This window comes from Aphelocoma coerulescens, chromosome 11, assembly GCF_041296385.1.
Source record: "Aphelocoma coerulescens isolate FSJ_1873_10779 chromosome 11, UR_Acoe_1.0, whole genome shotgun sequence".
NCBI classification, from domain to species: domain Eukaryota; kingdom Metazoa; phylum Chordata; class Aves; order Passeriformes; family Corvidae; genus Aphelocoma; species Aphelocoma coerulescens.
The window spans coordinates 8,921,410-8,944,667 of NC_091025.1; the positions used below are offsets into that span (position 1 = coordinate 8,921,410).

At 40.3% G+C, this 23,258-nt stretch overlaps 1 protein-coding gene across 1 annotated transcript; it reads left to right on the plus strand.

The window, feature by feature from the left end:
- Positions 1-26: 26 nt before the first annotated feature.
- On the plus strand, positions 27-22,395 carry MBTPS1 (membrane bound transcription factor peptidase, site 1). The gene is made up of 22 exons (XM_069027240.1): positions 27-215; positions 1,354-1,611; positions 2,024-2,227; positions 2,599-2,709; positions 3,939-4,048; positions 4,426-4,542; positions 5,496-5,563; positions 6,118-6,220; positions 6,951-7,102; positions 7,927-8,088; positions 8,635-8,779; positions 9,820-10,008; positions 10,583-10,755; positions 11,370-11,485; positions 13,407-13,563; positions 14,329-14,453; positions 14,867-14,944; positions 16,483-16,623; positions 19,006-19,137; positions 19,651-19,777; positions 20,459-20,589; positions 21,602-22,395. The coding sequence occupies exons 1-22, from the start codon at positions 29-31 to the stop codon at positions 21,796-21,798; spliced, it is 3,183 nt and encodes a 1,060-aa protein (XP_068883341.1). The 5' UTR covers positions 27-28; the 3' UTR covers positions 21,799-22,395.
- The last annotated feature ends 863 nt before the right edge of the window (positions 22,396-23,258 follow it).

Sequence of the window (23,258 nt, forward strand, 5' to 3'; positions counted from 1 at the left end):
TGTTATTTGAACATATGGAATTTTTTGAATGAAGCCATTTTCTTCTATGACCATGAAGTTTGCAAACATCTGGCTTGTTCTGGTTGTTATTTTACTCTGTGGCAAAAAACACTTTGGTACCAGAGTAGGAAATTCTTCTCATGAGGCTCACATATGTCCTGGATGCTCTCGCCTTACTTTGAAGGTGGAGTTCACTTCAACAGTCGTGGAGCATGGTAATAAAGAGTTAAGCAGCAAAAAAAATCCATGTCATGTTCGTGTGTATGTTACTGATTTGTGGTGTTTGTGCAATTGTATCATTCACAGTTTCTGTAGAAGCACATCATCTGCTGAATTCTGTATATTCAAAAAGAGGAACGCTTTTTCAAAGGTTCTTTGTTTAGCTGGAGACAGTGTTCCAATAACAAGAGAGGGGAGAGGGAAATCAAGATAATGTTAAAAGTGAAAATGGAGTGTGAAGGCTCAGGTGGGCAAGTTTGGTGTGTTTAGTAGCTGTTTGTTTTGACCTGGCCAGTGGTATGCTTGAGGCTCTTTTATGGAATATAACCACAGATATGAGCCTTGAAGGAGTGAGAAAAGCAAGAAGTCTCTGGATTTGTTAAAGAAAAAGTTTGGAAGCAATACTTGCATGGAAAAATGACAGATAATTGTGAAGGGAGCAGATGAAAGGCGGAGTGAGGCAGATGCTGCTGATGAGATGGCAGAGGACAGCAGTAGGACACCTTGACCCTGCATCCACGTGTTGCCTCAGGAACCTGCGGCATTCCTGCAGTGGAGCTCTGCTGTGCCTGGGTGCTTGCAGGCAGGGTGGCAGGAGTGACGTGTGTGCGTAGTTGGCCACAGCCTTAACAGGGTGAATGGGTGGTGTGACCTGGGGCTGAGCCTGTTCACAAATCACTGGTGCAGATCAAGGACTGGACTGTTGAGTCCGACTTTGTTTTCTGAGCGTGTCATAGTTGGTGTCAATAATTTGCACTAAAGCTCAGTACCCTGCTGAGTCTTTAAACCATACCTGTCAAGAAACACACTGAATTGGCATATCAGTTTGTGACAGTAAATCGGTTCCCTCATCCCTGCTCCTCTCGCATCATTTCACCTTTCCATGATATTTACAATGCTACCTTCCTTTCAAAGGTTTTTGTCATATTTCTTAGATTTCCTGATGCAACACCCCCATCCCTTCCCATTATGTAGTGCAGAAATAAATTGCAAACTTGTAAAAGCAACAGAAAAGTGCCTCAAATTGTGATTATTTGTTCTGAGTAAGGAAAAGAAAAATTCAGACTTTGCAACATGAATGCATGCATAAGCTGCTTAAACACCAGTTCTGATAAAGTTGTGCTCTTGTTCCAGAGTATATTGTGGCTTTTAATGGATACTTCACAGCTAAAGCTCGAAGTAAATTTATTTCAAGTGCGCTAAAAAGTAGTGATATTGAGAACTGGAGGATTGTACCTCGCAACAACCCAGCCAGTGACTATCCGAGCGATTTTGAAGTTATTCAGATCAATGAGAAGCAGAAGGATGGAGTCCTCACACTGGAAGATCATCCAAACATCAAGCGTGTGACACCTCAGCGAAAGGTCTTTCGGTCACTCAAGTATTTGGAGTGTAAGTTATTTTCTGTGTGGCTGCATGAGATCTGTTTTGGAAAAGTGTTCTTAGCCTTATTTCAGACCATCAGCTTAGCATTACACAAATGAGAAGTGCCCTGCAGTTTCTTTCAATTAACAGAAATCTCTTTTGGTTATGAAATGATCAGGGTCTTGTCATACATTTGCTGAAAGCGTGGTGTATTTCCATCTACAACATAGAAACATTTCTTTTGCAGCAGACACTATGGACCTCTGTATCCATAGTAGATAAACCAGCAGCTTTTACTGATTTTGGTTAGAAAAAATGGATACTCAATAATCGAAAACTTTCCTTGTAACAGTATGATGTCTTAAGTTTGCATAAAATTCAATTATTTTATGGGTTTCCTCATGCTGTTTTTAATTTTCTTCATCCTAATTCTACATAGCTGATCCAATGCTGCACTGCAATGAAACCAGGTGGACTCAAAAGTGGCAGTCATCCCGCCCCTTGAGAAGGGCAAGTCTTTCTCTGGGTTCTGGCTTCTGGCATGCCACAGGCCGACACTCGAGCAGGCGTTTGCTGAGAGCCATCCCTCGCCAGGTTGCTCAGACCTTGCAGGCAGATGTCCTCTGGCAGATGGGTTACACAGGTATGATGCTGCTTGTTGCCTGAGAAAATAACCTTCTTGGAAAAACAAGTGAAGTGTGAGGAGAGGCTAACTGACTCGTGTGTGATAACCTCTCACTGGCTGCCAGGTTGTAAAGGTTGAGAAATGATTTGGTTTGAAATGCATTGTGTATTTATGGAGTGCTTGGTTGTATGTGTGTACTGTACTTAGGAGAACTTGGTCATGTTTATGATCTTTGGCTGAATTTCTGAATTGGAATATGAGTTTATTTAAGATCTGTAATTGACTTAGATTGTAAATTGCTTACTACATTAAATGAAAGTTCTCTTAACTTGATAGAATGGATTTGCTATGGAGCTGAATCAGAAAAAGCAATGATTTTCTTGTAATAGGTGCTGGTGTGAGAGTAGCAGTGTTTGACACTGGTCTGAGTGAGAAACATCCACATTTCAAAAATGTAAAGGAGAGAACAAACTGGACTAATGAGAGAACCTTGGATGACGGTGAGTTACTGTGCAGTTTTCCAACTACTCCTGGTCTGTTTTGTTCTTGCTGCTCTGCTGCTGACATCTGTTAAAACTGTGTATCTTGATATTTAAAGCTTAATTTTGCCATGTCCCAAGTACTTTGTACTCATACCAAATTCAGCAGGGAGCATTAAGGTTCCAAGAGTGTGGTGCATAAGTCTCCTTCGAGTCATGCGTGACACTCCATTATAGCTGTTGAGAAATGTCAGGGCAAAAAGTTATAGTGCACCTGTGAATACATTGCCAGAGGAGGTGGCAGTGAGAGCAAACCCCACAAAGCTGTTTTCTTTGCTGCTCCTTTTCATGTTGCTGTTTCACAGTGGTACATATTTCCATACTGATGAGGGGCAGCATTTTCCTTCCTTACAGTCCTAAACTGATCGGAGTTTGACACCTTCCTGTAAAGCTTTTCTCTTCTGTATAATTGAACTTTTTATTTTCTGCAGTATGTTTGTGTTCCTTCTTCATATTTTGACCCTGACTTGCCCTGACCACGTGCTTTCACAGATTATTAACTTCATACAGTTTGGGTCAGTGTGTCAGTTGCCCATTGAATCTCCCTAGAGTTCAAGGTAGATGCTTATATTGCTCAGTCTTGTGTGCACCTCCATAGTTTTTTTTGCATAGTAATTTCTTTACGTTGCAGCACCTGCTTTTGGTAGCTCTTTCTGTTAGTTCTGTGCCCAGAGGGTTGCTGGACAGGCAGATTAGGAGTACAAAAATATAATGTGGGGAGTCCGATAAAGCAAAAGCTAAAGTGTTTTTTGAGGAGAGGAGAAAAAAGTGTTTGCTTGTCTCATTGGTCATGCTTAACAAAATTTGGTTATTGCAGACTCAGGATAAAAATCCTTTAAAAAGTCTACATTAAAATACATTGACTTTGGAATGAGCTGCATTTTCCAAAATACTCTTTTTCTGTCATGATTTTGTTGGTAGCAATCAGGAGTGGATGGACTGAGAATGTATCACCCACGTTTCATCAGCTGGCTGTCTGGCTACAGCATGCTGAGAATTCTGTCCCCACTGAACCTGGTAGCAAAATATGGTTCAAAAAGACTGGGACTAAACCCAGCACTTGTGGTTTGTTGTAAAGTCTGTTAAATTAATGTGATTTTTGCTATAGGTGATATTCAGTGGTAAAAATCCTTGGCAATGAAATTGTTTGTCTTCTAATGTCTAATTTTGTTTTCTTCTCTTGCTGATAGGTTTAGGCCATGGGACTTTTGTAGCAGGTGTGATAGCCAGCATGAGGGAATGCCAGGGATTTGCTCCAAATGCAGAACTGCACATTTTCAGAGTGTTCACCAATAATCAGGTAGCTACTTTATATGCGTTTCAGTTCCTGCAAAATTTTCCAGGTTAATGCTGTATTAATCCTCTCCTTTGGGAGTATTGCATACACTCATAAATGTGGACATTGATAAGTGGGAAGGATACAGCTTTCTATTTATAAGATGCTTCCTTCAAGATTTCTGACAGTTTCCAAATCTGGTATATTTTTCAGAAGTAGTATGTGGAAGTCTTTTGTGTCACAGAGCAGTCACTCAAATGTACTGAGCACTAGAAATTTAAGACCATTGTCACTTTTTTGCTCTGTTTTGGTGTTGTTTCTCCTCTCTGTCTAAATTCTGTATTGCCATGAAATCACTAGATTTTTTTAATAGTCACTTCTTCCCTCTCTTTCTTACATAGGTCTCGTATACATCTTGGTTTCTGGATGCTTTTAATTATGCGATTTTAAAGAAGATAGATGTACTGAATCTAAGTATTGGTGGGCCCGACTTCATGGATCATCCATTTGTTGACAAAGTTAGTATGAGGAACTGAAGTGGGCATAATGTTTGTATCTCTCACACAAATGCTGGACTTGCAGAGCTACTTGTTTGTGTCTGGTCCTGCTGACAGTTTCTGTGTTGCATTTGTGTGACAGACATTTTGTACAGTGTACAGGCTTTTAAGAATATATATAAGGAAAGACTTAAAAAACCCCAAGCACAACCCAGATGTTCACAGAGTTATGGAAAATGCCATTTAACAAAGTGCTTGATAATCTGCTAGGAAATTACTCCCAAGCAGCCAACTAAAAGGACCTTTAATAGAAGACACTTAACTGAAATCCACTCTTGTTTTGTTTTTTTTTTAATCTCTGCATGGTTAATTTATTTCATGGTAAAAAACATGTATGGCATGATTTTAGTGAATTTAAGAACAAATAGGTAAAAAGTGCAGGTAGTTGATTGAGCTGTGTTCCAAGACGTGGTTCAGGTTAAGATGGAATTAGGTTTTTGTCTTTGTAAATGTCGTAGTTCCCTGAATTATTGGCCTGGCCTTCAAAAGTATTAAGTGAATTAATTTACTTTTCAATTAAAGGATATAGTCTTTCTTAGTAAAGGGCAATTAAAGGGTTTGAAGCATATAAATTCTTCCTTGTTTTTTTTATGATAACCTGCATTGAAATTTAGTTTGTCAGTCACTTCACTGTACTCCCCAGAATACTACTGGAAGGGATTCATTATAACTACTTGACTTCATCATCAGCGGTGCTTTGTTACAGACAAGAATTTTTCCTTTGCTGTTAGAAGGTTCTGTCAGCAGTGTTGCTGTCAAGGCTGGGTTATTGCTTACATCATCCTAAGAAAGTTTGGAGCTTAATACTAGATGTACAGGGAGATGTATCTTGTAAGGCTCAGAAAGAAGTTATGTCTGGTAGAAAAGTCTCTTTCTTGGTGGCAGAGCCTTATTGTAAACATTGTTTTTTGTAGGTTTGGGAGCTGACTGCCAACAATGTCATCATGGTCTCTGCTATTGGCAATGATGGCCCTTTATATGGGTGAGTGTCAGCAACCACTTCAAAGAGAACCAACTATGTTGTTATGTGGGTTTGGAAGTAGTTGTGCTTGCTCAGGAAATTTTCTCTCCTTTTTTTCTCTAATCTTAGAAAGTGACTCAAGTTAAACTCTTTGCACTGTCCTTATTACTAGCATTTTGTGAAATACTTAACTAAATGTTTTTCTTTGAAACGGTGGAAAGTCAGCAAAAGAAGAATGGCAGTGCTTCCAGCTGACATTTCCCTGTTGGAGTGAGCAGACAACTTTGGGTACTGATCTTGGACTTAAGCAATCTAGAAGGGATCAACCCAGAACAATTAGTGGTGTATTTCTAAAATGAATGCCTAGAAATAGATTTGTTTTGTCTTCAAGCTACATGGTTTGATAGTTACTGAGTTAGTAACTGCCTGATAAGTTGCTGTCACCTGTGAAATATAAGTATCTTGCAAAAATCTGATGGCAGCATTTCTGTTACCAGGATAAACTTATGATTGTATCTTGGTTTTTTGGGTGTTGTTTTAATTTTTTTTTATTCCTGTCTCCCAACTTGTTCTAGGACTCTAAATAATCCTGCTGACCAGATGGATGTGATTGGAGTAGGTGGCATTGACTTTGAAGATAATATAGCTCGCTTTTCATCTAGGGGAATGACCACTTGGGTAAGAGATTTTGATGACGGCCACTCACGTTTGCAGCCAGAATAAGGCCCTTGGAAGGGCAACCTTATCTGAATGGGCAGTCCTATGTAGATGTGTGTTGGAGTAACCAGTGAGAAAAAAGATTTCATCAGAGATCAGAATAGTTAGAAATTGTAAGTCTTTAAGCAAGAGGCTTGATGTTCTTTTCAGGGTTTTTTGTTATTAGTCCTGACCACTATTGACATTTTTTGATGAATGTATAAAACATCCAGTTCTTTTTGATTGATGGTGAAGACTTGTCTGTGTGGTTCAGTCTGCAAACACAGAGGCCTGCTCTTGTCCTTTAGTTTAAAAATCCTAGGATTTCCAGATGCTGCATGTGACATTGCACTTACTTGCCTGTGGAGCTGAGGTGGTGTTTGCTGCATATGTGATGTCAGATGAGCTTGCACTGTCATCTTGATGAAGGGGACTGTCACATGTTTCTCTTTATGTAGCCAAGTAGCAGTGTGGTTCTCATTTTGTCAGTGGTTTTATGCTCAGCAGAGATACTGATCAGCAGTAACGTTGGGAACTTGTCCTAAACAACTTGAGTCCTTCTTTAGGTTAGTTGCTATTCTGTGATGCTGAACCTCAGATAATTTAGTTGCTAATTTTACTTCTGAATGACCTGCAGTTAATTTAAATGCCCACATGAAGCCATCAGTGTTCCTTTACATTAGGGCAATAATCCATTTGTTTTCTTTCACAGGAGCTGCCTGGAGGTTACGGCAGAGTGAAGCCTGATATTGTTACTTATGGCTCTGGAGTGAGAGGGTCTGGTATGAAAGGTGGATGCCGTTCCCTCTCTGGGACAAGTGTGGCATCTCCTGTGGTGGCAGGTGCTGTCACTCTCTTAGTGAGGTAAGTCTTAGGTAAGAGTCTCTAGAAAGATGCCAATCAGGAGGGTCATAAAGTTCCCTGTAAAGGAATCCATCAAGTAAAACTAAGTGGTGTTTAGATGTAGGAAAACAAACTTGGAGAATAAAATCACTGTTGTTCTGCCTGAGACATTACGTTGTCTGGTTATCTCTATGTTTCATAAGAAAAACTTACTTGAATAATAGTTAGGCCTTTGAGAGTATAGTTAGGGAGAACAGTACTCTGAGGCAATCTTGTCACATTTTTTAATAATTAAGCATTGCTGAGCTTCTTTCAGCTGTTGTAAAAGAGCAGCTGCTCAAAGAAGGCACCTTTAGCAGGTAATTATCTATGTACCTGTAAATTTTATAGGATGCAGGATTTTATGGCTGCTGTCCTGTTACGTAAGTCAGCTGTTGCACACTGAAGAACAGTGGGAACTGCAAGTCCATACCCTGTGGTTGTCATTGCTACTCCATATGGATGAGAAAAACCTTTATTTGAGAAACATGCAAAAAATTCAAAGTCACCATCGTATTTCCTCCAAAAAATGGTGCATTTTAGTTTGAACAACTGAGCTATTTTTCCCCCTTGGAAGACAGGTATTTTCTTTAGCATATAAAGATACTGCCCTGATTGTAATGACTGCTGGTCATAGAGCACATTGTAAGGAGAAAAATTCATGCATTATTAGTTTTTAAGAGAAATATATCAGAAACTTGCCCCTCTTCTACATTTGTATCATGAGAAATCAAACAGTAATAGACAAATATGAACAGAGAATTTTACAACAAACTGATTTTGTGATCCCTTTTTTCCTGTTTCAGCACAGTTCAGAAGCGTGAAATGGTAAATCCAGCAAGTATGAAGCAGGCCCTGATTGCATCAGCTCGGAGACTTCCTGGAGTCAACATGTTTGAACAAGGACATGGCAAATTGGATCTTCTAAGAGCTTATCAGATCCTCAACAGCTATAAACCGCAGGCCAGGTTAATTTTAATCCTTAATTAATCAATGGTACACTATAATTTGCCCTTTTGTATAAGAGAGCAGGTGGTGCATATGTAACTCAGTTGAGCAATCTGTGCTTGTGCAACAGTGAGGACTTGCAGAGATCTTGTCTAATCTGAAGCATGGATTTTGACAAGAGAAGGGATGAAAAGTCATGAGTTTTTTCTGCCTAAGTTATAGCACTGTAGGGGGTGATCATTTTCTCTTGTACCTTAGGTGTTATGAATACTGTAAGAACACAGTGGAAAAGTATTTAAGCTTTAACTTTTGACACTAAGGACCTTTTCCCTGTACTGAGAAGTTTCCTTTTTTGTGTGTGAAAATCTTTTCACAAAACTTGAAAAAAATAAATAGGGAAGAAGATTTTGGGGCATATTTGGGAAGTGAGGTGAGAGCTTGGAAAACTATGACTGGCATGGTTTATCTGAAACTTTTTCATAGTTATATGTAGTGGCACGTTCTTCTTCTGTTTATTGATTTTTTTTTTTTTCTCTTCAAATCTTCTCTCCTCTGTCCTGCTGTAGTTTGAGTCCAAGCTATATTGACTTAACTGAATGTCCCTACATGTGGCCCTATTGTTCCCAGCCCATATATTATGGAGGGATGCCAACTATTGTTAATGTTACTATCCTTAATGGCATGGGAGTCACAGGGAGAATTGTAGACAAGGTAAGTACATTTTTCCAAGTTCTGACTGTTAATGTTGCTAAAACCTTCCCAGAAAATACTATTTTAGCTATGATTTTTGTAGAACAAACCTCACTGCTGGGAGCAAGAGATGCAAAATGTTTGATTAAAGGGTGCACCCAGTTTGGAGGATTTGACACGAGCTGTCTACAAGTTTTCAAGCAATGCATTGGTTTCAAGGGTGTGTAACTTTATCTTTGCAAAACCAGTTTGAATTTAGATGTACTTAGAGATTTCTTTGTATTATCTAATAGCATTTAAAGTCATCTGGATAGGCTTTCCTAATTTTTTTTTTTTTCATCCTGGAGCATAAATGATCTTGGTAAAGAATCCTGACACTAAATAATGCCTTTTCCATGGGTCAGAGTGACCTGAATTTATCAGTTTAACCAGACTTTGCTACCAAACCTGTTCTTTCACACCAGTGATGTTGTGCATGCTGGTTGGCTAGGGAGGCTTTTAATTAAGTAAGTTGAAATGTAGAATAGATTTGAGAATTGATACAAGTTAAACAAGACACCTGTCCTGTAATTCCAGCCAATGTAAATGAGACTAATTTCAACATTTTAGTGTGACTCCTGATGTCTGCTTTAGATTCAAGCTTACATTAAACGACGTTGAAGCTCTTACCCAGGACAATTAGCTCATGGTAATACACACAGCTGGTGTAATTGGCCCGTGTCTGTTACATTGCTAGCTTGCTTTGTTACCAAAAGGCAGTCTTGTGTTCTTGCCAATAAATTTTTGCACATGATCTCAGAATGTTAAAGCAGGTTCACTTGGGCAGCTTCTCACAGTCCTGCCTCTGAAAAGCCTCTAGTCTGGGTCATGGAGGCTGTCACAATTGGGTTGATTCACTGACACAACACCAAAGTTTTGGGCTTGGGGGGCATTTTTAAATTTGATGTAATCTTCAGAAGAGCTAGTATTTGTTACTTCGTGCAGAGGAGGAGGGCTGTGTGTGCAGAAAGCAGTCATTGCAAATGCTGTTTTACCAATGTGCTGTATTCTTCATTTCACAGCCAGACTGGCAACCCTATCTCCCCCAGAATGGGGATAACATTGAAGTGGCTTTCTCCTATTCCCCTGTCTTGTGGCCTTGGTCTGGATACTTGGCAATTTCCATCTCTGTAGCAAAGAAAGCAGCATCTTGGGAAGGCATTGCTCAGGGTCATGTTATGATCACAGTATCATCCCCTGCAGAAAATGAAGTAAGTTCTGTGCTTTTTGGATTTTCTGGGTCAAGAATTATTAAAACTGCTTTTTGATATACAAATACCTTGGTTTTGAGGGTTTGCTCTAGCCCTGTCATTTGAAGCATAAATTAAATTGAGGTCAGGAAATTGAAGACTACAAATAATGATCTTTATAATTGAGGGCAAATTGCATAAAATTTAGAATCAGGAAACCTCTCTTTGGGACCAATGGCATAGTTTCATTTGTTTATTCTAAATTTTAAGTATTTTGAAAAGATTGCTTAAATATGTTTCTTCTAGAACCGTGCTTAATTATTCCTGAGAGACTTTTAAGATTTTGAGCAATTAAACCAGATCACAGTTGTAACATATGTTAAGTATTTTACATTCTGAGCGTAATTATAAACTGTTGAGTGCAGAAAAAAATACTGCAGCAATTTAGGGCAAAAAGTCATCTCTTTGTCTCTGGAGCTGATACTGGTGACTAAAAGTAGATTTGGTACCTCCAGTTTTTTTGTCTTTCACAATCCATGGTTAACTGATTCCTGTGGGGAGAAAGGATTTCACTGTAGTTTGTTCTGTCCTTCAGTCTAAGAATGGTGCAGAGCAGACTTCAACGGTGAAGCTTCCAATAAAAGTGAAGATTATTCCTACTCCACCTCGTAGCAAGCGAGTCCTTTGGGATCAATATCATAACCTCCGTTATCCACCAGGATACTTCCCCAGGGATAATTTGAGGATGAAGAATGATCCATTAGATTGGTATTTATCTCAGGTTCTATTAAATCAGTACTTCTTGATTGTGTGTTAATGATATGGGATAACTTTACTGAATGCCATAATTCTTTTTCAGAGGGGCATGGGATTATCTTTTCTGAGAAATCCATGAAAAGCACTTGAACTCTATGCTTTTGGTGCAGGATTGTTTTTTGAGCTCTGTGGTTTTATTCACATGATATGAAAAACTTTTAAAATACTCATTTAAGATTTTTGTTTGGCTTTTCTGTTCTGACCTAATTTCTCCCAGGAAGTTAGGGGGGACACTTTATTAACTGCTTCAGCATTCACTTATCAAACAGACTTGGCAATTTAAAAGACGAGACCTCCTTGTCTCTTGAGGGAGACCGTCTTCAAAGCAGGGAAAGGCTTGCTGACCTGTTGCCTTTTAGATGCAGAGGGCAAGCATCCATAGGAAAAATCATGCAACAGTTTCTCAGTGAGGATTAATTGGGTCAGTGACCAGGATATAAGCTTTTGGAAAGGTGCTTGGAGTATGCAGATGTGGCAGCTGGACAGGATTTCAGAAGATCGAAAAGGTGGAAATCAGATTTCTGCATGCCAGATCTAAATGTGTTCAACACTCTTCTCTTTCTAAGGAATGGTGACCATATCCACACAAACTTCAGGGACATGTACCAGCACCTCAGGAGCATGGGGTACTTTGTTGAGGTTCTTGGTTCCCCGTTTACATGTTTTGATGCAAGTCAGTATGGTAAGCATGAGTTAATTGCCTCGTTCTCCATACTGTTAACTTTTTCCTGAAATGACCTTTTGTTGGAAGACCAAAACTGTTTTGAGGGTACAAATAAAAATTCTAACGGTAGTAGAAAAATATTTTGGCAGTGGGAGTATTTATTATTCATAATAAATGCTGATATAATAAGTGCTGATATCTAGTTGTGTGGAGTACTGCTGGAGAAGCTTGCTGGGGAGTTCAGTAGAATTAGTGTTATTCTCTATCATGAAAAAAAGAGGGGCAAAGCCAGCCTTTGAGTGGATTAAAAGCCCCTCTGTATTCAGTCCCACAAAGGCAGAACTGTATTTGCCAAAAGATTTTGGCACCGTCGAAATGAACCTGTTTAACAGACTAAAATCAAAGGTGTCCATCCTGGTTCTTTTTTTATGCTTAGCCATCTTTGATTACATAGAGGAGTGGGTAAAGTGGTCATCAACCCTATGTGATGGCAAAACAGTTTGTGGTTTGTTTCTGTGCTAACCAGGAAGGAATTTTGATAGGTTGGCCAGGCAGGGGACAGACCAAGCTGTCTGTGCTCTTGTCTGCTCCCATATGCCCCTTGTTTAACCGTGGCATGCTCCAAAAACCCTCTTCTCTTTTGGGCTGTGATGTTCTTCAGTGCGCTGCGAGGTGCATTCTCCTGAGTTTGCCAGTTCTGGAACTGTTGCCAGTAGTAATCTTTTGTTTATCTGGATTCTTCAGAGAATATCTCACCACGGCTTTTAGAGTTCAGTGGAAGTGCAAATGGATACATAAATGTTAGGCGTTCAAAAAGTAGCAAAATAGTGTTTCTTCTGAGACCTCTAGTTTTCTAATTGATAGAGAGTAGCATTAGGGAACTTCTCTCTCCTCTGATTCACAGTTGGGTTGTACCTCATTTGATTGTTGTTTGTTGGGCTTTCAGGATTTCCTGAAGAAGAAGTGAGGAGAGTAAAACTCAGTGATTTGTGGTCCATCTGCCACTTGTCCCTAGCTTATATTGTTTTCACAGTTGGTGAGAGTGCACTCTGTGCCATTTCTACAGGATCTTTATCAGAAGGCTTCCAAGTGCAGACTGCCTGGACTTGTGGAATTGGCTTGTTTGCAAGGAACTGTGAGACATGGAACCAGGACCAGTGATTTATCAGATTGCTCAGGGTATCATCCTGTTAAGATTTGCCTTTTCTCTGAGGATGGAAATTCCACCACCTCTCTGGGCAATCAAAAAGTGGAGAGGCAAAAGGGCTTGGTATTTAGAAGCAGTCTAAAAACATAAGCATGTTTTCAGGGAATAAAAGTATATTCTGGTGGTGTTTTTTTTCAGTGATGCAGAGAAGGTTGTGCTTGCTCGTTCAGAGGAGTGGGAGAGAGTTATGTGAAAGTGGCAGTGGCACTTTAGTCAAGCCTACCAGAATGCAGCTGTAGTTTTCAAGGGGTGAATCAAACCATGTTGCAGAGTAATTGCTGTCTACCTGGCTGCCAGTCTGCAGTAGTGAGGGAAGTGCTTGTTAGAAGTGGAGCAGTGAAACCTCCTTACAAGGGTGCATCTGCGTTAGCACTCCACTTTGGATCAGTGGTGAATCCCCTCATTGTCCAGCTCTGCCACAGTTTGGCTCAGTTTATGGAGTGTTTGGGTGAGACCAAACTGCAAAACACACACCTGACAAATGTGGGCATTCAGTTCTTGAGACCACACAAGCAGGAGTCATAAGTAATTTCTTGTTGTGCCAAACTAATTTTTGAATACATTTGTAAACTGAATTGTCTTATATTTACATTGTTAAATATGAGTTCATTAGCTAAACTGCCAGAGCAGGGCACAGGGACCAGATAATGTGCAAAATGTGCATTTGTGTTGGCTTCTGTGTGTGTTGTGTGAATAGTGGTAACATTACAGTGACTCTGCTTTTACACACAGGGACTTTACTGATGGTGGACAGTGAGGAAGAGTATTTTCCTGAAGAGATCACCAAGTTGAGGAGGGATGTTGATAATGGACTTTCACTGATAGTCTTTAGTGACTGGTACAACACATCTGTGATGAGAAAAGTAAAGTTCTATGATGAAAACACAAGGTATTGACTTATTTCCAAGTTCTTTGGGGAATAAAATGCCGTAGAATTGCACATACTACCCTAAAAATCCCAAATGTGATGCGCTGTACTTCAGCACTTGGATGTTACCTGTGAGAAGGTGCTACCTTAAGTAGCAGAACTGACCTTAAGCTGCAGCTTAAGGAGCATAGCTACCTATTTAGCATGATTGTGAAGGCCCCTTTGGTACTGTATTCTACCTTTAATGCCCAGAAAAACATTTACAATTAAAAGAAATAAGAAATTTGAGACAAAACCAACAAATAAAAATGGACATGTTTTTACTGTAGGGGAGCAGAATAGAAAGCAAATACGCATTGCAAGAATATCACCAGGTTGTGTAGCTAATTACTGAAATTATTCCATGTATTGTATAAAGAAAAAATATGTGACATTTTGCTTCATTATAAAAATGAGAAGCAAGGTACATGACTGTCATTTTTAGCTCAGCCAAACAAAGAACATAAGGCTGAATTTCTTTTTAAATGTAAAATGAAGTTTTTCATGCAGCTGAAATGCACTGAGAACTTTACATCAGTATTATTTAACTTTTACTCAAAAGCATTGTTATCAGAGAGAACAGCTGTTCAGATGCCCCTGGAGTTAAATAAGGCTTTGAGATGTAGTTCATTATTTAAATGGCTGTGGAAAAGTCCATATGCAGGAAGACATGTGACTTTTTGTTATCCAAACTCTAGGTGTCTATTCTGTATATTAATGAACAGTGTTACACTGCAATTTTTACAGGCAGTGGTGGATGCCTGATACTGGAGGTGCTAATATACCAGCTCTCAATGATCTGCTTTCTGTCTGGAATATGGCCTTTAGTGATGGGCTGTATGAAGGAGATTTTACCATGGCAAGTCATGAAAGTGAGTACTGCAGTCCATTGCCTACAAAGGCTAGAGAGGGGTGTTTGGAAAATCGTTTTCTGCAAGTTTGAGGTTGAGCAAGAGTCAAGGGAACCACGCAAATTCAGTGAAAAGAGTCTTGTAAATGATTTCTTAAATGATTTCTTCCTCTGTAGACTTTTTCATGATATTTGATTAAGCTTTTCAGTTTAAAAAAAGATAATGCCAACCTTCTAAATTGAAAGATTTGAAACCAGTGTGTAAAAGTGAGCCTTTGACAGCTGTGCTTAGCAATGCTTTCTCTGAAAATACATTGGTTGAAATGTGCAAATTCAGTGCAGTGTTTCTGGGAATGTTTTCTCCTGGCCTTGTTGGGTGGGAAAGAGAGGGAGCATCATTTTTGGTCTAAACAGCAGTTTTGTGATGTCTTCCAGTGAATTATGCATCAGGGTGCAGTATTGCAAAGTTCCCAGAAGATGGCATTGTCATTGCACAGACTTTCAAGGATCAAGGTATGAGCTTCCTTGTCCTTTTTTCCGTGTTTTGAGTAGAACTTTGGGGTCAGTGCACAAGCGAAGTTGCAAAGTCTAAAGGTCTAAAAACAATAAATGTAAAACCACATTGACCAGGTAGGTATTTTTGTATTTTTTCATTTTGCCTAGAACATGTAGCTGATGCCTAACAGGCAGCTGCAGTGTGACTCTGTATACAATTGTTATATAGTACAGCAGTATCCAGGTATATATGTGCAGTCCTTTATTGTGATTGCTGTATGGAAACACATCTCCATGTACATATGTCTCTGGAAGGGGAAGAGTTGTGTTGTAATTGTTTTCCTTGCTCATGTTTCTCACAAATTTCAAGTGCTACTGAAATATATCCCCTGATCATTGCCATATTTAGTATGAGTGTTGTGGTAGCTGTGGTGATCTAAGGATATAAAAAAGGAAAATTTTAGTAAGACAAAATGTCACCAGCTGAACTCTCATAAGGGAAAGTTTTATGCATACAGGATGCCTGTGGTCTCAGACTTGACTGATGTGTTCTCTATGCATTTCCATTCTCTTTTATCATAATATCCTTCAGTTTGTGAGGGGGTAATTCAGAACGTAATGGCAGCAGGCAGTTCAAAAAATAAATGTTGTATTTGTTGAGCCTTTAGGAAGTGCTGTGCAGGAGTAAATGGTCAGAACTTGTAGGGTGTTGCAGGTCAGTTTTGTGCAGAAGGGTGTAGGGTGTTTGAGTGTGAGAGCAGAAGCACGTGCAGTGCTTCTGATACAACTCAGCAACTGCCAGAGAAGATCAGTGAGTTCATTGTATTTTTGACTTACAGTGTGCACCAGAGGTGATTACCTAGTGGGGAAATTTTCTGGAACAGTAGAGCTCATCTGTGTGAGCCTTTTGAAGGAAAGACAATATCCCTGTATGCTGATGACTTAGGTGTTTCCTTATGTGAGAGAGAGAAAGACAGAGTGTCAATTTAACAAGCAGCCTGCTAGACCTGCTTTTTCTCTTGAATCCTTTTCATTGCAATTCATGAAGCAGAAGAGCTCTCTGGTTTGCTTCTGCTATCTAAACACAGTGTCTTAAGTAAATGGGATACATTTCAAATACAAATTTGAAATTTGTCTTTGTTTTTTGAAACAGATGTTAAAGGTAGAAGACCTTTAACCTAAAGCCAGTTTTCTGTAGAATTCTGCAGAAGGATGGAAACAACATAAAGAGCAGAATATTTTGATTTTAAACCTTTTGCTGAAGATACTAGAATTTTTCATTCAAGCTTGTTGAAGATAATACAGATTGTGAGGTTTTTTTTTCTTCTCTACCAAAGAAAGAAAAAAAATTTATTATCAGTAGGAAACTTTATAATCAGGGTCTTGGAGCAGTTTCATTTTTACAATAACATCGTGGTGGTTTTGAAAACTTCTTGCAAAAATGTGTGACATGATGTGGGGCATTGTATTTGTCAGTTGGAAATGCAGGTGTGTGTTATGGGTAGATTGATACTGATGCTCTGCAGGCTATGAAATTTATTTGTGCTTTGCTTTAGGTCTTGAAGTTTTAAAACAGGAGACTGCTGTGGTTGAAAATGTCCCTATTTTGGGGCTTTACCAAGTTCCTTTGGAAGGTGGTGGCAGAATAGTTCTGTACGGCGACTCCAACTGCCTGGATGACAGCCATCGGCAGAAAGGTGTGTGAGCCCTGGCACGCAGGGAGAGTCACTGTCCTGCACTGACAGCTGTCCTGTGGGGTTTTACAGCCCCCACCAGAAGTAGATGGTTTTTTTAGTGACTCTTAATATTCCTTACTGGGGATTAATCTCAGTTTTGCAGAGCTCTACTGAAATGCTGTGAGGTGCATTTACAGCAAAAGAGCCCCCCATGTTAAATAGCCCTCTGATAGATGGGACTGTTTCCCACACACACTTATTTTTCTGTTCCACAAGCTTTGGGGGCTGTCTACTGGGGTGGGTTGTTTTGCAAGAGGGGTTTGGTTTGTGGGTTGTTTTTTTGTTTTGTTTTGTTTTTGGGGTGTTTTTGTTTGTAGAAGGCACTAATAGTTACACATTCTTGATCTGAAGTTATGGAGAGGCCATTAGAAGATCCTTTCACTTTTTCCCTAGTTACACCTTCAGAATGTTTGTATAGAACAGTGGATTTTATCTTTTGAGTTTGCACCTCAGCTTGTCTTGTTCCCTTTGCAATATTTCCTGTGAGGATTTATGGTAATGTTCGGTGTTTCAGTTGTGCATTACTATTTTCAGGTTATCCTACTTTGACACAAACTAAGTGGTGTACATATGTCAGAAAGTAGGAACTTCCATTTGTTGTCAAAGCATTTATTTGCAACTCTAGATAGTAAGTGTGTGAGTTGTGTGTGTTTTCTGTGGCTCCCAGAGAAGCCATGCTCTCTGCCTACACACTACGGTTGATTCTTATAAAATCTTTTTTCTAGCAGTTTGTCTGATATGACTTTTCAAATTTTTAAGAGGTTGCTTAGGTTTCTCATGACATGTAAAGCACAAGCTGGTAGATCTGTGGCTTGAGGGGAGGAAGATAATCCAATATGTGAAGTCTTTTTCTGCATTCCCACTGAACAGAACTGAATTTTCCTTTTGTCATGAAAAGTACATCTATAATTTTTTAAGCTTTTGTCACTGACATTTTAAAATACTACATTATGCAATCCATGCCTTGCCTAATTTATTTAAGTTTAAAGGAACTTGCTGCCTAAGGGAGCTCTCCATCTGTAGCTCATTTCTTTCTCTACCATACATTTTGGGGTTTTTAAAGAGTTCTCTGATTTTTCCTTATCTGCCTTTGGGTTGCTTCCTGTGAGTTGCCCTAACACCTACATATTGGTGCCTTAGTGCTTGCTGTAGGTTATTGAAAGCACATAACAAAAGAGAAGGTACATAGCTTTAAGTAATAGGAAAATAATGCTCTGTGGCCTCCCTAATACTGTTAAATTCAGTGTGACGTCGGAAGCAAGAAGGAGTGGAATGCTCCAAGGAAATACTTTAAAATTAGCTTTTAAATTGTGAACCAGGAGCTATGTCTCCTGCAGAGACATCGGTGGCTTTAACTGAGGAAAATTCCTAACATTTGTGAATATAAATCCTTAAAATCTGTTTGACCTCTTTGAAAAATCAAAGATGAGGATTTAAGGGACACTGGGATTATGAAGATTAGCTCCCATTCCCAGCCAACTGTTCCTGGGGGCAGAAGTTCTGAGAAAAATAGTTTGCTGTGTGGTGGAAATAGCTGATAAGGCATTGTCCTACTCCTGCAAAGGGAAGCTTTAGAGTTGTGATCTTAACTAGCTGGAGTGCTTGTTCCTTAGGGGTAGCCTTGGATTAAGGTAGTAATAATTCAGGAGAGAATCAAAGTGAGGGATCATGAGCTTTTGAAGTGCAAAGGAAAACCATGATCAAGTGTGTTGTGGTGTTGATTCCCAGCCTGGTCTGTACCACAGCTGCTGTAGTTATGCTTGTACCTTTAGCTGGGATGTAGCCAGAATGTTTCTCCTTTGTTTGTTTGTTTGTTTGTTTTAAGCTTGAGAGAGCAAATGAGTCATATCCTTGCAGTGTAAACACTACCTTGTTCTTACTTTTCTTTGCACTGTATTCATTTTGTCCTTTCAAAAAAATAGTTGGTTCTCCATTTCCCTGTTAAAAATTGTACCAGAAACTCAGAGCTTTCTTTGCTTCCACTGAAAAACCTTGTGATTTTTGACAAAACTTGAATGGCCTTGCACAACCTGGAATTCCTGTATTCAAGACCTATTTTTTTATGTCCTGCTCCCCAAAAGAGCCTGGTTTGGTACACAAGGGATGATATTTTAAGACTGAACAGATTAATGTTGTGTCTGTGTGTTGCAGGGGAATATGGGGTGTGTGTTGAAAGTTGCATGTTTCTGAAAGTGAGCCTAGAACTTCAGGAGAAAAGCAAGAGCCAGAAAAATGGATTGTAATTCTAAATGTCATTAAAGCCTTCTTAGCAGAAAGATAAGCCATTTTAAATGTGGCATAATGCATATTTTGTTCTGGGGCTTGGGACTGTGAAATCCACAGATTGCTTTTGGCTCCTGGATTCCCTGCTGCAATACACATCCTACGGGGTGATGCCGCCGAGCCTCAGCCATTCCGAGAACAGACAGCGGCCGCCGTCGGGAGCCGGCTTCTCCCTCCCTGAGCGCATGGAAGGTGAGAGCCTGAATGAATAGCCAAGCACAACCCACAGCTGAGGGACTGTCAGGGTAGGAAGGCTGGGGCAGACCCCTTGAGTTACATGCCAGTAAGGTTAATTTGTTGTGAGCTCTGCAGAGTTCTGCTGTTTGGCTAGAAGAGAGTACATGTTGTAGGGTTTTGTTGTGATGATAGTTGTGATTAGACTAAACAAAATGCTCTCTTCATAGAGTAGGTATGTTTAGGTGCCTGGTTCTGCTGGGGGGCATTTTAGTTACTAGCTACAGAGCATTATAAAGCATTGTCTTATCTCACATGCTGCCAGAAAAACTTGGATTAATTGCTACGGTGGGTGCAGACTCTTACTTAAGGTACCCTTAGGTTAATTCTAACTGATACTTAGCTATGAGTTGTCATTACTGTAAACAGCTCCTGGGTTTACAGCAATGCTGTTCAGCCCAGGGTCAGTGTTGGTAACTCTTATCTTGCCTGTCTTTGGGTAAGCCAGTCTCTGTCTGCTGCGAGTTGCAGGTAACCATTTGCATCGATACTCAAAGGTGCTTGAGGCTCACTTGGGAGACCCTAAACCCCGCTCCCTTCCTGCTTGTCCTCATCTGTCCTGGGCCAAACCACAGCCTTTGAATGAAACTGCCCCAAGGTTAGTATATGTCTTTCTTATAGAAGAAGTCTCACTTTTGAGTTCAGCTGAAAAATTATTTGTTCTATCTGCTTTTGAAAGAGACAGCTGTAATGCCTTCTAGAGAAATACCAGATTGCAAAGAGGAAATAATGATTAATGTCTCTTCAGTGAATAACTCTGACTCACCTAATAGCTACACTATGAAACTCTGGGATTTTAAAAATAACTTCACAAGTCAGTGTTGTGATTGAGTGATTCCAGCTTCGAGTGAACAGTCTTGATGAAACCATCGTCATCGTGTGGCTTGGAAAGAGTTTTCTGAAGCATCTTCTTGGACAGCTCTCGTAGTGTTGCCGCCTCTTGTGCTTTTTGTCAGTCCCTTGAAGGAAAGTGCTCAGCACACAGCCCTTGCTTGTCTGCTGGGCTGCTGGTGGTTATTTCTGGAAGATTGTGTGCAAGAAATATGAGTTAGTGGTAAATAGTTGCTAATCTAGGTTGTGTCCCTGTGGTGTCTTAATTGAAATTTGGAGGCCTGCAAACTGCAGAACCTAAAGAGTGGATTGGGTCCTCATTCAGGTCCAGACTAGTGAGTTATATGTAGGTTGTACATGTACTGTCACTTTCTCTATATGTTGCTACAAAATTCCTTGCATTAATTAAGTAAGTGGGCAGACACCTCTGTCTTTAAATTTCTTCTAGCAACCTTTGGAAACATCAAAAATTACTGTCAATTGACCTTGATAAAGTGGCACTGCCCAGTTTTCGACAGAACCGACCCCAAGTGAGACCCTTGTCCCCTGGAGAAAGTGGAGCATGGGACATTCCTGGAGGTAAATATTGAATAATTTGAAAATTGCTGTTTGCTTTTGCTTTTTGCATAAGCTTTGGAAAAAAACCCAAAACACAGTGCAACCATATGAGAGGCCACTGTTTATTTTCAGTTGAGAAAAACATGCAAATAATGGTATGGCTGTGTTATAAAAGGCTGTCTGATGAAGATTTTTTTTTTGCATATGAATAGTTTGTTCAATACCAAGTATGCATGACATACTGAGAGGAATATCTTGGTGGGGGCATTTTGATAGTTGAGGTTTTTTGGGGTGCTGTTCAGACTGATGGGTCAGCAGCAGCCCCTGTCCTTAGGAGCTGTGACCACATGCCCAGTGCTAATTAAAATTCCTTCTGTGAATGCTCAAAAGCAGAAGAGTTTGTCAGAATGGTGCCTTGGGCAAGCTATTACACTAACAAATGATGTCTAGCACTCGAAACAGCTTTCAGGTGGGCAGCTCTCCTGTACAAGCTTGGCTCTGCAGGCCCAGCTGGAAGCAGTTGGAAAGCCTCATATGTGCTCTTTTCCCAGTCTGAGCTGCTAGACCAGAGACACCTGTAAAAATGAAGGGTTTGTTTCTCTAGCTCATCCTCACCGTGTGCACAGTCTCTGGAGCAAGCAAGCATGAAATCACTTTCCTTGTTCTATCAGGATTTGAATCACAGCAATTACTTAGTAGTATGATTATGGTCAAGTGTTTGCATCTATCTTCTAATGCAAAACAGAAGATTGTTGTGACAGGAGAAATCTGGGCTATGCTTTCATGTGCCCAGATAGGTCAAGGTGGAAATGCTGGTGCTTTTCTGTAGCGTTAGCATCCCATCCGATTTTCGCTAATCGGTCTGCAGCTGTTAATCTTCCTGTCTGAAATGTAATCTGATTAATGGCTGCCTGGGCTTTGAACAAGAGTTACTGGCAGATCCTTTTGGTAGATAGCATTAGCACCACAAAGACATCGTGGCTCACGTGGTAACTGCTGAACTGCTGCCTTCCAAACCTCTTTGCCTTTCTAGGTATAATGCCGGGCCGATACAACCAGGATGTGGGACAGACCATTCCTGTCTTTGCCTTTCTCGGTGCCATGGTGGTCCTGGCATTCTTTGTGGTGCAGATCAACAAAGCCAAGAGCAGGCCAAAGAGACGGAAACCGCGAGTGAAACGACCGCAGCTGATGCAGCAGGTTCATCCACCAAAGACACCTTCTGTATGAAAGCTCTGCCTTGCCAAAGATGACCTCCTTTGGTTGCTTTCTGGGGCGATGGATCGCTCCCAGTGGAGGTGCAGCGAATGTGCACCTGACATCATCTCATAGTCTTTGGTTTGTGGAAAGAGAAAAAGAACCTCAGTTGATCATCTGTACATAAAACTGCAGCTTTAAGCAGCTGAAGCCACCAAAGACTTGAATACTGTTTAAATGGCTGCTTAGTCACTACATATCCCAAGAGGGGGAAAATGGACCTTTTTTTTTAAGCTGACCAAACTAAAATTTATTTGTTTAGAGGCTATTTTCTATATTTATTGTTGGGGAGGACGGGGGAAAAGTCACTTTAAGGACCTCTGCTAAGGAAAAACAAGTGCATTTTTTTGGATGGAATGCAATTTTCTAGAATGGTATTATGCTGAAGAGTATAACGTGCACCATTAAAGGAGGAAGGGGCTGAGACATACCAGTACAAATCAGTGAGGCATACTCCTGCAGTTTATTTTTATAAAGCAAACTACCATGATGTTTTGTAATTTTTGATCATGATTTCACCGTTGTTGGTGAAGCAGATTTTTCAATAAATATGTTATCTATATGAAGCAAAGAGAATGTGCTAAGTGGCTCTTCTTTCCACTGGCAGTCAAAGACAGCAAATTGTTGAGTAGAGAAGATTTTCATGTCACCTCTCTTCCCATGATATCTTTGTCTTTACCAGCAGTATTCCTAGTTGCAGACTTTCCTCTGGAGCACTAACTGAGCAGTCATACAAACAGTGAATTCTGGAAACCTTCAAAACTCAGCAGCACATGGTAAGGAGAGAGCTCCCAAAGAGCTGTATAGAAAACTGTCATGGGGATGGCACCTAACAGCACAATGTGGTGTCACAGAGATGAAAACCCAGTCTCTTTTGGTTTGTCCTGCTTGAAAGCCTGTGAATTGTCACTGGCTTAAATAAGGATGCAGGCACAAGTTTCCCCTGTCCATGCAGTGCCAGTTAATGTTGCCATAACTGAAATAGCTTCTCTCTTTTGTAGTGAAGCTGTGAGGTTTTCCCTGCTGACTGCTTTCATCATTACTCACAATGAGCCCCTTTTCCTAGGAGGAGCCAGGAGCTGGTGTCTGCCTGTATTTGTGAATGGAATGGCAGCCTGGGCAGGTAAGCAGTGTGCACTGGTGAATGGTCCTGGGTGAGTTCATGGGCAGCTCTGGACATGGCTGGAGGAAGAGGAGGCAGGGACAGCCCTGCTGGGCAGTCTCCCATCCTCTTAGGGCTTACGACCAGAGATGGAGGTGGGCTGTGGGAAGGGCACTGCAGGAGAGAACTTGGCTCCATGTAGTCTGGGACAGGCCTATCCAGGTAGCCATGGATAGGGTTTGGCAGTGCATGGGTATCCTGCAAAAAAAGACTGGGCAAACCAGTTTTCCCTAACTTGATGATTGGTTGCCTTTTTCCAGCATTTCTCTTC

Coding starts and splice junctions, on each gene's coding strand:
- MBTPS1 (XM_069027240.1), top strand. CDS start 29: ATGAAGCCATTTTCTTCTATGACCATGAAGTTTGCAAACATCTGGCTT. Junction 10,756..11,369: donor AAGAATGATCCATTAGATTG/GTATTTATCTCA, acceptor TCTCTTTCTAAG/GAATGGTGACCATATCCACA. Junction 14,454..14,866: donor TACCATGGCAAGTCATGAAA/GTGAGTACTGCA, acceptor GATGTCTTCCAG/TGAATTATGCATCAGGGTGC.